Source organism: Notothenia rossii (genome assembly GCF_949606895.1).
Source record: "Notothenia rossii genome assembly, chromosome: 6".
Classification (NCBI taxonomy): domain Eukaryota; kingdom Metazoa; phylum Chordata; class Actinopteri; order Perciformes; family Nototheniidae; genus Notothenia; species Notothenia rossii.
The window spans coordinates 5032542-5050221 of NC_136909.1; the positions used below are offsets into that span (position 1 = coordinate 5032542).

The 17680-nt window shown below is 40.9% G+C and overlaps 2 protein-coding genes across 5 annotated transcripts in view; one reads left to right on the forward strand and one right to left on the reverse strand.

The window, feature by feature from the left end:
- Positions 1-7167, forward strand: part of citb (citron rho-interacting serine/threonine kinase b) — a 124499-nt gene extending 117332 nt beyond the window's left edge. Inside the window, exons 39-43 of the mRNA XM_079687075.1 lie at positions 701-781; positions 864-942; positions 2919-3092; positions 4649-4958; positions 6376-7167. Coding sequence (XP_079543201.1) covers positions 701-781; positions 864-942; positions 2919-3092; positions 4649-4958; positions 6376-6399 — 668 coding nt within the window. The 3' untranslated portion in view covers positions 6400-7167. The remainder of the gene's footprint in view (positions 1-700; positions 782-863; positions 943-2918; positions 3093-4648; positions 4959-6375) is intronic.
- A 348-nt stretch (positions 7168-7515) lies between these two features.
- mtmr3 (myotubularin related protein 3) overlaps positions 7516-17680 on the reverse strand; it is a 53849-nt gene continuing 43684 nt past the window's right edge. For 2 of the 4 annotated variants that reach the window (XM_079689401.1, XM_079689400.1), the window contains 3 exons: positions 17366-17454; positions 16546-16572; positions 7516-12956 (listed from right to left, as the gene is read on the reverse strand). In XM_079689401.1, coding sequence (XP_079545527.1) covers positions 12761-12956; positions 16546-16572; positions 17366-17454 — 312 coding nt within the window. In that variant the 3' untranslated portion in view covers positions 7516-12760. The remainder of the gene's footprint in view (positions 12957-16545; positions 16573-17365; positions 17455-17680) is intronic. The other 2 variants (XM_079689403.1, XM_079689402.1) reach the window with 1 other exon arrangement.

Sequence of the window (17680 nt, forward strand, 5' to 3'; positions counted from 1 at the left end):
AATCCACTTAAACTATATACAGAAGTAGGATGAGGTTTCCTTTATATAATAATAAACTAACAAGGACATTTGACACATGACTAACACTAATGTAAGAAAAGAGCCGACAAATGAAAGAAAATCCACGGTGCGTTCACTCTCTCTCTGTACGCACCGTGGTAATGAATTATGTAAACAACAATAATATGGGGCAACAAACACTCCTCTAAACTCAGTAATATCCTTTGTGTTTCGTAGTCTTTTTATAAATATGAAAAAATGGGAATAAATATGAACGATGGCGATATTAACACGCAAAATTGTTGATAAAAAATGTTGTTTAAAATGGATAAAAACTACCTAAATCTATATTTAAAAAAAAGTTGTAATAGGGAATATTAAAAAATATATAATAAATATTTAAAACATATTAAAATATATACATTTCAATATATATGAAAATAAAAATATTAGATATACTCAAATAATTAGGGACTCATTCAACTGAGATATGACAAAAAATAACAGCCCTTAAATAAAAAGAAGGATGACGAAGTTTCTTTTATAAACTAACAAGGACATTTGACACATGACTAACTACACCATACAAGAAAATATAAAAGAAGTTGTACTTTCTAAAGATAGGTGACGCTTTTATCAGTGTTCATTCTCAATAAGAGGCTCACAGATGAGGGTACAGTAAGATGTATTTCTGTGGCAGAGTTCGGAGTGTTTGTGGATACGTACGGACGAAGGAGCCGCACCGAGGACATCAAGTGGAGCCGCCTGCCTCTGTCCTTCGGTAAACACACTTCATACATCTTTAAATGCTTTTTTAATGCATCAGCAGAATATAAGATGTAATGTTGACATTGTGTCTGCAGCCTACAGAGAGCCCTACCTGTTCGTCACATACTTCAACTCTCTGGACGTCATCGAGGTGCAGGGACACGCCTCTCTGGGGTGAGACACACTTTAAATCTGTTTGTTTGCTTAAAAAGAGTAGGGTAGGAAGTCCTGAAACCCAAAAATGTGGTGAGATGAGACGACTAAACGTCATCACACCCAACATGAGCCGCCTTTAGCTTAGCGGTGGTGACGTGAAGTCATGTGACCGTGCTGTAGTTCCTTTATAGCCCAACATTAGCCGCCTTTAGCTTAGAGGTGGTGACGTGAAGTCATGTGACCGTGCTGTAGTTCCTTTATAGCCCAACATTAGCCACCTTTAGCTTAGAGGTGGTGACGTGAAGTCATGTGACCGTGCTGTAGTTCCTTTATAGCCCAACATTAGCCGCCTTTAGCTTAGAGGTGGTGACGTGAAGTCATGTGACCGTGCTGTAGTTCCTTTATAGCCCAACATTAGCCACCTTTAGCTTAGCGGTGGTGACGTGAAGTCATGTGACCTTGCTGTAGTTCCTTTATAGCCCAACATTAGCCACCTTTAGCTTAGCGGTGTTGACGTGAAGTCACGTGACCTTGCTGTAGTTCCTTCATAGCCCAACATTAGCCACCTTTAGCTTAGCGGTGTTGACGTGAAGTCATGTGACCATGCTGTGTTCCTTTATAGCCCAACATTAGCCACCTTTAGCTTAGCGGTGGTGACGTGAAGTCACGTGACCGTGCTGTAGTTCCTTTATAGCCCAACATTAGCCACCTTTAGCTTAGCGGTGGTGACGTGAAGTCATGTGACCTTGCTGTAGTTCCTTTATAGCCCAACATTAGCCACCTTTAGCTTAGCGGTGGTGACGTGAAGTCATGTGACCTTGCTGTAGTTCCTTTATAGCCCAACATTAGCCACCTTTAGCTTAGCGGTGTTGACGTGAAGTCACGTGACCTTGCTGTAGTTCCTTCATAGCCCAACATTAGCCACCTTTAGCTTAGCGGTGTTGACGTGAAGTCATGTGACCGTGCTGTAGTTCCTTTATAGCCCAACATTAGCCACCTTTAGCTTAGCGGTGGTGACGTGAAGTCACGTGACCGTGCTGTAGTTCCTTCATAGCCCAACATTAGCCACCTTTAGCTTAGCGGTGTTGACGTGAAGTCACGTGACCGTGCTGTAGTTCCTTCATAGCCCAACATTAGCCACCTTTAGCTTAGCGGTGTTGACGTGAAGTCACGTGACCGTGCTGTAGTTCCTTTATAGCCCAACATTAGCCACCTTTAGCTTAGCGGTGTTGACGTGAAGTCACGTGACCGTGCTGTAGTTCCTTCATAGCCCAACATTAGCCACCTTTAGCTTAGCGGTGTTGACGTGAAGTCATGTGACCGTGCTGTAGTTCCTTTATAGCCCAACATTAGCCGCCTTTAGCTTAGCGGTGGTGACGTGAAGTCACGTGACCGTGCTGTAGTTCCTTTATAGCCCAACATTAGCCACCTTTAGCTTAGCGGTGTTGACGTGAAGTCACGTGACCTTGCTGTAGTTCCTTCATAGCCCAACATTAGCCACCTTTAGCTTAGCGGTGGTGACGTGAAGTCATGTGACCGTGCTGTAGTTCCTTTATAGCCCAACATTAGCCACCTTTAGCTTAGCGGTGTTGACGTGAAGTCATGTGACCGTGCTGTAGTTCCTTTATAGCCCAACATTAGCCTCCTTTAGCTTAGCGGTGGAGACGTGAAGTCATGTGACCGTGCTGTAGTTCCTTTATAGCCCAACATTAGCCTCCTTTAGCTTAGCGGTGGTGACGCGAAGTCATGTGACCGTGCTGTAGTTCCTTCATAGCCCAACATTAGCTTTTGACTTCAGAAATCATAAAGTGGTGTTAATATGTGGAGATGATCCTGCTGAACTGAACATGTAAGTATCATAAATGTTGAGAGAAATGTACATATAGAAATCCCATTGTCTTTTTGTGGAAGTAGAAACTAAATATTCTACCCTCATACATAAATACGTCCTCCTTGCACCTCTTTACTACTCACCTCTCTGTCTCCACCTCCAGTCCCACAGTCCTGGCTCACCTGGACGTCCCTAACCCGCGCTACCTGGGCCCCGCTATCTCCTCGGGGGCCATCTACCTGGCCTCCTCGTACCAGAACAAGCTGCGGGTCATCTGCTGTAAGGGCAGTCTGATCCGAGAGTCCGGGGATCTGCAGAGGACCGGCTCCAGCAGAGGGTCAGAGAACTTTCATTTCACTTGAGTTTGTATTTTATTTTAAAACGTGCTGGTATGAATCCTTAACTAAAGTCACACAGCTTTTAAAGCCCAGCTATGTTGCAACGCTTTATTCTCAAATGCACAGTAGCTATAGGGTCGTTTTGGCAACAACCAGTAAGGTTCCATGCTCCACCAACAAGGCAACATATAATATACAATAAGACATACAAAAATAAAGATAGTGCAAAATAATTTAGAAAGTGACCAATGTGCAAGTAAATGCAGAAAAGTAAGCTTTAAACACATTAACTTATAAATACAGCTACATTTTGACCAAGAGCTTAATAGAGTTAATAGAGTGCATGAACATATTATAATATTTAACACTCGATGAAACTCCCTGAACCCACAACAAAGAGAGAAACAATTCAGAATTGTAATTAAAGTGTGTGGGTGGGATAAAAACACTTGAATGCCAGAAAAACACTTTCAAAAGAACAACAGGTGACCTCTGAACTCTGTTAGTGTTGAGTGTTGGGAGAGACTTTTTGTTTGTAATGAATGGACCGACAGCGCCCTCTGCTGGTGTTGAGTGGAGTTATTCATTAGAGATAAATAACCAGAAACAATACCGAGTTAAATATTGGAAAGGCAAACGCAGCGGAGAAACTGTGGCGCCCTTACACACAGAAGGTTTTAAGAAAAGATAAGATGTACTTTGTTAATCCCCATTTGGGAAGCAGCAGCGTGAAACAACAAGGCACATAATAACACATGAAAAGAGTAGAACACCTTCTTACAGACAGAAGGTGTTACATCATCATGATCAGACTGCTACGGGCAGTCTTGCACTAATGCACATTTCCCAAAGATATTGAAGTGACTGTTATTTTGTATATATCGATTGTTGTGCTTTTATGTATGTCTTAATGTGTGCATATGTATAAATGTGTCTGTTGATTGTGTATATTTAAGCAATAGTTCACGACAGGCCGTGGTATATGCTCATTATATCACAGCTAAGGGGCGTGGTTCGGTCCGACACAAAGCTTTTCAGCCCAACTGTATACAGTTAGATCGACCGGACTTCTTTCTGCAGATGTGAGCGTCCTTAACAACGGTCAATAAGTCCTTGCTGCACATTACCCCTCACATGTTTCCATCTTAAGCTTTGTTAGTTAGTTAGTTAGTTAGTTAGTTAGTTAGTTAGTTAGTTAGTTAGTTAGTTAGTTAGTTAGTTAGTTAGTTAGTTTCGTAACGGACGTAATGTAACAGTTGTAACGGTTGTAGCTTTTCTCAGACGCGGAGGGATACTGACTTGTTGTGAAAAGTAACTACAATTTTACCCGTGGTATGCGCTCATTATATCACGGCTAAGAACCAATCAGATTGCTTGATTTGACTTGTCCGTTTTATAAATAGGTATATTATACATATTTCTATACATATTTGTTATTGTATTCAGGATTGTGGGAAACGGTATTTGGATCTCTGTCTGTCCACACAAACTGAAAGATTGATAATAAAGTTGACTTTGACTTTGATCAGATGTCTCCTTCCCTTGTGTCCTGCAGGAGCCCTAGTAAGCGCGGCCCCCCCACCTACACCGAGCACATCTCCAAGCGCCTGGTCTCGGGCCCCGGCAGCCATGAGGGCCTCCACCGGGAGCCCAGCACCCCCCACCGGTACCGGGAGGGAAGGACCGAGTTCAGGAGGGACAAATCCCCCGCCCGGCCCCCCCTGGAGCGGGAGAAGTCCCCGGGCAGAGGGCTGGACGCCCGCAGGGAGATGGACCCCCGCAGAGAGAGGTCTCCGGGGAGGTTCGGGGACAGCGGCCGGCTCCACGCTGGGTCTGTGAGGACGCAGCTGGCCCCCGCCAACAAGGTGCTGGGGAGAGCCCGTTTGTTTTAGTATCAGACTTAAGAAACGATAATACCTTGTTGCCGGATAAAGTCTTAAAAGTTTTTCAGAGCGAGCTCTCATCTCATCTCGCTCTCGTCTCGCTCTCGTCTCATCTCGCTCGCGTCTCGTTCGCGTCTCGCTCTCGTCTCGCTCTGGTCTCGCTCGCTCGCTCTCATCTCACTCGCTGTCGTCTCGCTCGCTCGCTCTACTCTCGCTCGCTCTCGTCTCGCTTTCATCTCGCTCTCGTCTGTCTCGCTCTCGTCTGTTTCGCTCTCGTCTCGCTCTCGTCTCGCTCGCTCTCGTCACGCTCTCATCTCGCTCTCATCTCGCTCTCGTCTCGCTCTCGTCTCGCTCGCTCTCGTCACGCTCTCATCTCGCTCTCATCTCGCTCTCGTCTCGCTCTCGTCTCGCTCGCTCTCGTCACGCTCTCGTCTCGCTCTCGTCTCGCTCGCTCTCGTCTCGCTCGCGTCTCGCTCGCGTCTCGTCTGTCTCGCTCTCGTCTCGCTCGCGTCTCGTCTCGCTCTCGCTCTCGTCTGTCTCGCTCTCGGCTCGCTCTCGTCTCGCTCTCGTCTCGCTCTCGTCACGCTCGCTCTCGTCTCGTTCTCGTCTCATCTCGCTCGCACGCTCTCGTCTCGTTCTCGTCTCTCGTCTCGCTCTCGTCTAGCTCTCATCTCGCTCTCGTCTCATCTCGCTCGCACGCTCTCGTCTCGCTCTCGTCTCTCGTCTCGCTCTCGTCTAGCTCTCATCTCGCTCTCATCTCGCACCACACATGTACCCTGCTCTCTCTCTCTCTCTCACTTTGCATGACCCTACTATTATAAAATCTGTGTTCAAAAAGCTTGATTAATATTCCAAATATAGTATATTCTAAAAGTGACAGTATATATTACCCTCTCTTCCCCTGACGGCACGTGTTGATGTTTGATCAGTATTCATGGTGAAAGCACCTTGAGATTAGGGCTGCTCAATTAATCGTATTTTAACCGCGATTAAGATTATGGCTTGCAACGATTACGAGAACAACGTAATCGAAATAAAACGAAATCTTTTGTATTATTACTTTTTTTTTTTTTTTTATATATAATTTTTTTTTTTTTCAGTTGAAGTATACTTAAAGTTCAGGGTAATTAACTGTTAAAAACATACTGTTCACATTCTTTTCTCCAATAAATGGATGTTTTCAAAGTCAATGAATAATCACATTTAATAATCCCAATGACAATTATTGACCCAAATAATCGAGATTATGATTTTTGCCATAATCGAGCAGCCCTACTTGAGATGACGTTGTTTTTAAAGTGTGCTATATAAATGAAATGTGTTAGTATTATGTAGAGCATATGGTCCGGAGTTTGAGAAGCCCTGGTGTAGAGTGTGACCCTGTGTCTCTGTCCTGCAGGTCTGGGATCAGTCATCGGTGTGAGTCCTGGAGCATGAAGAGGAACTGAAGGAACCCTTGATCCACACACAGACACACACACTGCCTGTACATAGTGCAGCTGCTCGTGCAACTTCCCATAAACCTGCACTCTCTCCTGCGACCTGAGTCCTCTTTCCTCACGCGTGCTTTCATTGGAAAGTGGAAGATCTGCAGAAGAAGAGAACCCACTTTATGAAATGTTCCTCCAGAGATGTAAATAATGCCGTCTGAGTTTTATAGATAAAGGGAATAGTCGGCCGGTGAAGCCAAGTCTATTTTTTTTTTTAAACGAGTTTCTAAAGATGTCGACAGGGAGATGAATGATGTCGTTGGATATAATCAGCGTTTAGTCCTGAAGAGGGTCTGAGGAGCAGCACTTTGCACATTTACCCACGGATCTGAAGTGAAACTCGCGCTTTGTTCTGAGGATCGCTCTCTAGCCTTTGGCATTTCAACGCTTTATGGTTTGTGACATGTTCGTGTTGTTTCAACATGCTGCTGATTCTGTGAAGTGTAGTCGTCGTCAGGAGTCACTTTAACTGCTTCCTCAGATCCATCACTCCTCCTCTTCCTCCTCCCCCCTTCTTCTTCCTCCTCCTCCTCCTCCTCAGTGAGCATGAACACTTACAGCAGCTCCTCTGATTCTCTTGGTTGTTTTCCTTTCTCTGTATTCGGTTCAATAAGTAGACGTTGATGTTTGACAGTGACTTAATATTTTCTTGATTTCTAGAGATGTAAACCAGTACATGCATTAAACATGATTGAAGTGTTTCTGTGTGTGTGTGTGTGTGTGTGTGTGTGTGTGTGTGTGTGTGTGTGTGTGTGTGTGTGTGTGTGTGTGTGTGTGTGTGTGTGTGTTTTCAGCTGCAGATATACCATCAGTGTGAGAACAAACACCACGTTTACAAGTCATAGTAATAAAATATTAACATAAAGTAGAATAAGAATAGTAATTATATATATATTGAAGTGTGTGTGTTCAGAGCAGACAGACACGGTAGGTTTAAGTCATGGTATAGTATGCTAAGAAATTAACATATAATATGGATAGTAATTAAATAGATAATGAAGTGCGTTCCTGTGTGTGTGTGTGTGTGTGTTCAGAGCAGACAGACACGGTAGGTTTATCTAGTTTATTTCTCCTTTAATTCTACAACAATGTAATGCTCTTTAAAAGTAAATCCGACAGAAACAAAATATTCAGACTGAATGAGGAGCACTTGTTGTTACAGGAAGTCGCTATGTACAGCTACACACTCCTCACACACTCCGGAGGAGGTTCAAAGTGCTTCGAAAAAACAGACGGGAGAAAAACTCAAACTGAAGCACGAGCCGTCGTTCTGTGAGAGACCCGACACTACACTGCTTGGCACCAGTCTCCACTAAAAGAGACACACACACTCATTCGATGCATTCCCACACTCACACACATACACACACACTCGACGCATTCACACACATACACACACACTCAGGTGATAACTGGGCCTTAGCAGTCAGCGTGAGTTACAGAAATAAAACAAATGCAGAAAAATACTTCCTAGGAGAAGAATAAAAATAAAAGCACAGCGAGGGATGTGTGTGTGTGTGTTTGTGTGTGAGAGTGACCAACACATGTTTACACACACTCGCTTTACCATAGTGAAAAGCAACACACTCAGCTCTGCTGTGACGCACCCTGTGGCAGTGTCTATTTCGTGTCGTGTGCAAAATATATATTTTAAGACGTTTCACATTCATGGGTTGGTGGATGAGCCCCGGCCTGTGAGGGTGGTGTAAAGGGACGTCTTATTTATTTCTAATTAAATCTGTATTTAAAAGGTGATAAAGTGTTCGCAATCATTTTCTTTCGATATTTAAGACAAATTAATATTTATTTGGGAGATTTGGAAAAGAATAACGATTAATAAGAATTAAGTCTGTACCAAATTAGTTAATTTAAAATGTTGAGGGTCTTATTTGGATGTTTTACATTCATATGTATTATTCACAATTAACTAAGCGTTGATAGGGCTTTACCACTTTTAAAATTATTATTTGTGTTTATTTTTTTAAGACTCCTTAAGTATTGAGGTTCTTGAATGAAGCTATGGAAGTGTGAATGATGCATATGTATTGAAAAACATCCAATTAAATGAGTTAATTCCAATTAAAAAGAATCAGCATTTTGTACCAATTTTTGTATTTTTTAGCCAACAAAAAATATTGTAATTAATTCAGAAAAAGCTTTTGGCAAATATATGCATCACTTGAATCTGAAACTATATACAAATAATATAATAAAAATACAGCAGCCTGAAAATAAAATAAAAATAAAAAACGTAAATTCTATGAAGAAATATCTAAATATTCGGTACAGCCCTAATAGGATCCCAGGTCAGATTTACACAAATATATACTTTAGATGTGAAATCATAGGCAGTAGCAATATATACAAATAATTTCAGCATTTAAAGCCACAGTTTTTGAGTGTTTTGTACAAATTAACAGAAACGACAGCAGCCAGGTGTCTCTGTGATGTTTAGGATTAAAGGTGGAGCTGCTGAATTTAACACCACCAACACAGGAGGGCGGAGAGGAAACACTTCGCTTCGGTTCAACGATTCATCACAACGTTTTAAATTCCTCTGATAGTCCAAACGGGGGATTAAAAAATCGTAAATCCCGCCCCAAACATTTTTTAAAAAAGAAAATTAAAATGTGTACTGTACCTTTAAGGGAAAATACAATAACAAAGGCAGTTCTGCGTGGTGTGTGTGTGTGTGTGTGTGTGTGTGTGTGTGTGTGTGTGTGTGTGTGTGTATAAAGTAGAGGTAGTGTTTGTAGATGGGTGTAATGGTATGTGTGAGTGAGGGGGGGTTATTTATTTTTGGGACCACTCAGTGCATAGACGTCTCACCGGCCGCACACACTGATGATTTCAATATGCTAACGATGCTAAATGCTAACCCCTTTAGATGTACACATCCTCTCGTGATTGGCTGATATAAAACAGGGTAAAACAGAGGAAGCATCAACACTGATTATCCTGTGGCAATTTCAATTGTCTGGGTTTCTTTTTTTTTAAAAACAGCAATTCAACAACTCAATAACTTAAATCATTTGAAAGGGAAAAACCACTGCAGCATCGAAACAGGACGTCCTGCTTCTCTATTTAAAAAAACAAAAACACCTGTGCTCAACAAATTATATTTCTTCTCAATTAAACAACATAAGAAAAACAAAGAAATAAAAAAACAAAAAACCTTTGGTGACTAATTAAGTGAGCCACTATTCAAGGATTCTATACATTTGTCTTAAATGCTATATCTGAATATATTATTTTATTCACTTATCTTACAAAAAACAAAGTGTGTGTGTGTGTGTGTGCGAGGAGGTCATTGGATGGTGTGAGTCTGGGTGTTTCTCAATGTCGGGTAAGGATCCTCCAGAGCCACTATTTCAAGGACGCTACGTCGTCGAGTCCCGCCGAAAAACTGTCCCAATGTCCAGGATCCTTGGAAATCTACCGATGACTGAATCCTTCGTTGCGGAACATTTCGAGGCTGCACCGGTGTATCCTCCGCGGTCCTAAAATCCCCACAATGCTTTGCGCACAGACCAATTTCCCAAATCTTTGGCAGAAAAATGTAAGGCGGGGCCTCTCATATGACACACACCTGCACACTTGCTAGCATGTTCCACTCTTCGTTCTCCGATTGCCAGGAAGGATTCTTGCCTAGCTTCTGAAGGACCTGACCTGTCCTACCAAGGAAGCGTCCTTGACATTGAGAAACACCCTCTACTTCTTAAAGAGCCCTTTCTGCCTACGGTCCTCCACGCCTCAGCCAATCAGAGCGGAGAACACCTGTGATGTCATGATTAAAACGCCCAATCACAAATGACGAGCTTTAACATTTAAAAAAGATTTTTTGGAGGTGTTAAACTTCACTTCCTGTGAGAGGCTGAAGAGTCGAGGAGACGCCCAGTGCCTGCTGGGTAATAAAAGTGGGAGGCTGTTGTGTGCGTGTGTGACAATAACACACTTTGTTACACACTCGCTGAATAACAGTCGATCAGCTGTTGAAAACATCGCTGACAAATAATAATGATAATTTACCCTCGTTGACGTAGGAGATATTCATTCTTGGTGACACTTTCTATGAAGCACATGTCTATACTATTATAAACACAATTATTTTCTGCTTATAGCCCGGTGTAATTACATTTATATACAAGTCCCCAACTATTTTGATGATTAATGAATCATTCAAGTAATTATCCTTGTCAGAAAATGCTGTTTTCAGTCTCGAAATAACTGATATTTCCAGTATTTCGTAGTTTTATATCATAAAAAAAGACAATATTTGGGTTTTGGAATATTAAATAAACAAAACCAATAATTTAGAAAGTAAACGGTGTATAAATACTACTTTGTAGCCATAAATAAACACTATTTAATATTCTTAATGCTTTATAACAACAACTATCAGATCAAAAGTATTTTAAATTGTTTCAAAAGGTCAAGTTTGTAAGGATTTACTGTATTATATCCAGTAGTTGAAAAAAAAAGACATGTTTTAATAGAAATGTCCGCAATTTAAGAGCAATTATGAAGGATTATGACACTACCTACAAGTCATAATGCAATGTTTTATAATGTGGTATGATTAAAGTTATAATGCATTAGAATTGTAGTTTAAAGTGTGTTTATAATGCATTATAGATATGTTTTTTTAATAGAAAGTGTTACCAAAATAAATTCATAAAAACTCCAGCTTCCTGTCTGCACTCTGCTCTGAATCTCAACAACCATAACACAAAAAAATACAAAGAAATTCGGCGTCAAAAGCGATAAAAACCCACTCATCAATCAAGAGATTCAGCCGGGAGCCTTAAAGGGCCAGTACACCATACAGCCTTAAAGGGCCAGTGCACCATACAGCCTTAAAGGGCCAGTGCACCATACAGCCTTAAAGGGCCAGTGCACCATACAGCCTTAAAGGGCCAGTACACCATAAAGCCTTAATGGGCCAGTGCACCATAAAGCCTTAAAGGGCCAGTGCACCATACAGCCTTAAAGGGCCAGTGCACCATACAGCCTTAAAGGGCCAGTGCACCATAAAGCCTTAAAGGGCCAGTACACTATAATGAGGGATTTGAATAAAATCAGCTTATTTTCCAGAACAAATGTCACTATCTTCAGACATTTAATGGATTTGTGTACAACAGAAATATATATATATAGTGTAAGCCCTTATTAACTTCTCTCAAACTGGGAAAATAGAATAAATGTAGAAGCACGGTTAGAGAGGAAATATGGTTTGGTAATGTGTCTGCACCGGCCCTTTAAGAGTTCATCGGACTGTCACCATAACTACTGTTTCTACTTATTTTGGGATATATATGGATTTCCACATTATTGTGTTTACATGACCAACATTTAAGCCAACATGAATAAAGCATTATAAGCATTATAAGACCATATTTAATATATTAATTCGGTTAATTGCTTAATAATTAAGCTTTTATTTAGTGTTCTATTAATTCAGGGTTTTAATATGTATTTCCTGCTCCAATGTCTTAATATTCCTTATAATATAAAGTTATATAGTTTGATTAAGTCTAATTAATTCAGGGTATTTTAAATATTGTTTTTCTATTAAAATGTCTGAATATTCTTAATATTTACTTTGTTTTTTTATTGAAATAAGTCTTTAATATATTCAGTGTTTTGAATTTTTGTCTAAATTTAAATTCTAATAATCTTTATACTTGATTAATTAATTCAGATTTGTTTGGTTTATAAAGGGTATGTACATATGTTTGATTAAATTCCAATCTCTGAATATAACTTAAAAATAAAAATATTAAAGTATTTTACTGTTTTAGTTTTATTTATTCATCAAAAATATTATTAAAATGCACTTTATTTGAATAATTTGATCAAATTCAAGTGTCTGAATAGTCTTTTTTTAAAAGGTTGTACATGCGTTAGTTTCCCTAGTAGCATTATATCAGTGGCATGAAATGGTCTTATAAACACAATAATACGGCAGTTGTTCACGGGACGATATATCGTACGACGACAGTATTTACGGCGACAAACCCTCAGACATGTTTAAAGTCATGATTTCTTCCCGATCACACACCTTGATGAATAAAGAGTCCAGAGTGAGATGAGTGTGTCGTTGAAAAGATGAAACGCAGAAACTCCAGCGTCCGGTCGCTTCCAGGACGTCCATCCTCACTCCTCCATCCTCGGGGGGGTGTGTGGGGTGCAGCAGTGCCACACACACACACAAACACACACACACACACCCCCCCCCCCTGTGCACAGCCTCTCTGTATATACACTCCACACCTGCAGCACACACACACACACTTAAGAGTCTACGGGACATTCGGTGTTTCTCCCTGCAGCAGGTGCATCGTTCCGCTTCTCCAGCTCCGGGGGGGCGGGGCTTAGCTTCAGGTTGCCGTAACAACCGTTGCAGACGCGGCTGGGCTCGAACAGCTGCTGGCTTGGCACGGGGATCTTCTGCTCGCAGCAACTGGCGCAGAACACGTTACCGCAGTTCCTGCACACACACAGACACACACAGAAACAGGGGTCATTGCGGGAGCCTATACTCACTTACAGTCACCGATACGCACCAGGAAATGTCCCCCATACAAAAAAACTGATTTTAATGTTGATTATTTCATAAGAGTCTGGATTTTTTGTGTATTTAACCCACAGGAATGAGACTTAAAGAACTTATATAAATGTCACTTTTACTATTTTATTTCTTTTTCATGTCTTTAATATATTTTATGTTGCATTATTAGAGAAGCCTAGGACAGCATTTGATCACTTCTTGTTCCCTCGTCTGGAAGTCAATGGTTTTCTGAATGTGTGTTTTTGGTTGTTATCCTGAAATAAGGACTGTGGTTAAGACAAGCTGAAGATATTTGTATTCCACGACATGCAATACGTCAGTAAATACCCCACTGGTGAATTGAAGTGTCTAAATGAGCTAACATTAGCCACCTTTAGCTTAGCGGTGGGGACGTGACGTGGAGAGGGGGTAATGACAGGAGGAGTGGAGAAGCTGTGGAAATCTGTTTTTTTTAAGGTTTTAATTAGGGCTGCTGCAGGATGTTGAAAAACCTGATATTGCTTCATTTTTTTTAAAGAGGCTTTTTCAGACTTTATTTTGTAATTTAAAAAAAGGTAAAAACATTAATTTAAACAGAAAATGAAGACGGTTGATCTATAATAAATGTAGTTTTGTGACCGTGCTGTACGTAGTTCCTTTATAGTAAGGTGACCAGATTTTCAAAATGAAAACCGGGGACATTTTGAGTTTTGCGGTCAATATATCATTAACATATCCAATTGTCTTCACTGTTAAAGTAAAAAGGGGGACAATTCTGGTTTAATGTAATTTCGAACATTTGAGCTGTTGGATACAAACAGGAGGACGATAGCTCATATATGAGACTTCAAAGGTCTTTTATTTTGAAACTGTACATCAGATTGTCCAGATTCTCTCTGATTGACTAGATGGGGTGTCCTGCTATCACCCTGAAGTGAAATAAGTCTTTGATACTGGATAGTTTTTGTTTTATTCTTATCTAAAAACAGGGATGATAGCTCATATATCAGACTTCAAAGGTCTTTTATTTTGAAAATCTACATCAGATTGTCCTGATTCTCTCTGAGTGATTAGATGGGGTGTCCTGCTATCACCCTGAAGTGAGATGAGTCTTTGATAATTTGACAGTTTTTTTATTTATTCTTGTATAAAAACAGAAGTACAATAGCCCTTATATGAGATTTCAAAAGTATTTTATTTTGAAATTCTACATCAGATTGTCCTGATTTTCTCTGATTGACTAGATAGGGTCTCCTGCTATCACCCTGAAGTGAAACAAGTATGTGATTGACTTCGAATGACTCTTTGATTATGGACGGTTTCCATTAAATAATAATCAAAATAGATGGACAATAGATCTAATTTGAGATTTTAAACCGCATACATTTTAAATTGTGCTTCAGAAAGAAATGTTATTTTAGGAGTGTTGTGAGATGGTGTCAACATCAATTGAAATTAGTCACGCAGTAGAAATGTCAGATATATCTTCATAACTGTATACTTACATTTTACATTCACTCAGTTATAATGTGGTAGTTATAAGTAGTTTGTTTTAAATTATTATTGATCACATCATACAGTACATATTTCTTAATTTAAGCTCCAGTATATATGAATATGTTTGGTGTGTTTTTTAGGTATATTTCTTATTGACCGAGTAAACGCTTTTATTTTGAAGGCAGTTTTTCCAGGCCTCTACCGTAATCCATAGGATATTCGCGCACCGCAATACAACGTGCTTTTGACTGTTTTCCGAAGTGGGGGCTGGCTTCACCACAGTCTGTGTACCCAGTGTTTCCTGACATGAAACGTTTTTACTTCACCTTGCTATTTGTTTTTAACGTATATTAAAAAACGGGGACATTTCCGGGGACAGTTTCAACCGGGAACAGGCCTATACAAACGGGGACTGTCCCCGGAAAACGGGGACGTCTGGTCACCCTACTTTATAGCCCAACATTAGCCACCTTTAGCTTAGCCGTGGTGACGTGAAGTCATGTGACCATGCTGTAGTTCCTTTATAGCCCAACGTTAGCCACCTTTAGCTTAGCCGTGGTGACGTGAAGTCATGTGACCGTGCTGTAGTTCCTTTATAGCCAAACATTAGCCGCCTTTAGCTTAGCGGTGGTGACGTGAAGTCATGTGACCGTGCTGTAGTTCCTTTATAGCCCAACAATAGCTTTTTACTTCATCATGAAGTGGTGTTAATATGTGGAGACGTGTAACCTGTAAGAATCATAAAGTGGCTTAATGTTGATCTAGAGCTGATTGTAAATAAAACCTAGTATGAACACATTTACAGAACAGGATGCTGATATCAAATGTGTCTCCTGTAAACCAGCTGACCTTAGACACATTATTACAAGTTTTAAAAAAGTCAGTTAGAATGAGTTCTAGTTTTCTGCTGCACTACATGCCTGTTAGCAGTTCTTTAATAACCAGCCCATTAATAAAAACACACAATAATACCTTTATAAAACCCATGCTCAGATTCTGATGTAAGGCCATGCTCACACACTCACACACACACACTCTTCTACCTGCCTACTCACCCTGAGCAGAAACTAAAACTACAAATATGAATCTATTCCACTCTCCAGCCTGGGGGTGAGATGCAGGCGGCTGGTTTGGGGCGGCATGCTGCCGGGTGGGGGTGAAGGTGGAGAGGGGGTAATGACAGGAGGAGTGGAGAAGCTGTGGAAATCTGCTTGTTTGAAGGTTTTAATTAGGGCTGCAGGATGTTGAAAAACCTGATGTTGAGGCTTTTTTCAGACTTTATTTTGTACATTTTTTTAAGTTAAAAGCATGAATTAAAACACAAAATGAAGACGGTTGATCAATAATAAATGTAGTTTTCTTGTAAAACCTTCATTATTAAACTGAGGCGAGCTTACACATTAAAGGGGGAAGCACTGGATACGCTTTGAGACGACTAACCATAATTTTGAATGTTGATTCATCTGTTGATTACTTTCGGGATTCATGTTTTTGCTGATTGGTCTACAATAAGGGAGACAATGGTAAACATTAAAACAAGGAAGAAAGAAACTAGAACATGTTTGAATGTGTGTTGAGTGTTTTTTGTATTAATTAATCATTAAAACCAAATATGTGTTCAATTAAAAGGAGATTTATTAAATAGCTGAATTGGTTGATCTTTGAAGCTTCATATTATATTTCCAAAACAAGAACCGTCCTTTTCAATAAAGCAGTAAAAAAGTTGCACTGTGACGATATATCCTGCAGCCCTAATTCAAAAATCTTAGGGTGAAATACCAATCATCCCTCGACCAATCACAGCCCTGCCCCTGACGCTACTGCACAGCCAATCAAAACCTCTGAATGGCAGCACACTCAAATCTCAGACAAATAAAAAGAGATTTCTCTGAGAAATGTGATGACAACTACAACAGGATGAAGGGAAACCAGATGCAACAGGTGGGGAGGGGGAGGGAGGGAGTGGGGGGAGGTGCAGGGACACTAAAGGGGGAGAGGGGGGGATTTAGGGTGGAGGGGAGCTGGATCTCACCAGACCTCCTGGAAAGGCTCCCTGCCACTGTAGAGGAGAGGGGGGGGAGACAATGCATAAGAACTGCCTGAGCAGTGGAGAACATGACACACACACACTGACACACACACACACACACACACACACACATACAGACACTTAACACACACCAACACACACTTCCTGCTGCAGACGTGTGTCACAATGTCGCTAAACGATGCTAACTCCTGACTTTTGCGTTAGGAATCAATAGCTTGAACAGAAAAACACTCAAAACATTCTCTTGCACTATTTTATTTGTTCTATATATATTCATGTTGCTCTGTTGGAGGAGCCAGGGACTACACTGTAGCTGCTGAGCTAATGACGATAAATCTTTGAATCTTGAAACAGTAGGACGCACTGCAAAGAGATCTCTGGTTTCAAATGTAATTAGTCAAATAAACATAAACAATAAACTACTCTAAATAATCATACATTCCTGATCAAAATGAAGGAATTGAAGTGCAGAAAATAAGAGAAAGGCTGCCTCATTCAACCCCACTGGGAAACATTTAACTTTTTCTTGATTCCTCAGAAGAAACCGAATTATTCAATAAGCTGATTTTGAGATCTGATCTGCAGAAAGAAAAGTGGAGAAGAAGTAAAATCCTGTCACTCAAGATGTATCTAAGACTCATTTAGATACCGGGTGTGAACTGAAAGCTGCCTCTACACACACATCTCCTTCTGAACACCAGAGTTCAGCTCAAACAGGAAACGCCTCTCTAAACCTCGACAGGACACACACAGGAGGATGACGATGGGTTGAAGAGCGACTGAAGGTGTGTGTGATCCTCACCTGCAGTGATGCTTCCTGGTGGCGAGCCAGAATCTGCTCTCACAGCCGTAACACTGAGCAGCCAGGTGGTCAGGGTACCAGCGCGTCACCTGCAACACACACACACACACACACACACACACACACACACACACACACACACACACACACACACACACACACACACACACACACACACACACACACACACACACACACACACACACACACACACACACACACACACACACACACACACACACACACACACACACACACACACACACACACACACACACACACACACACACACACACACACACACACAGTTAGGCA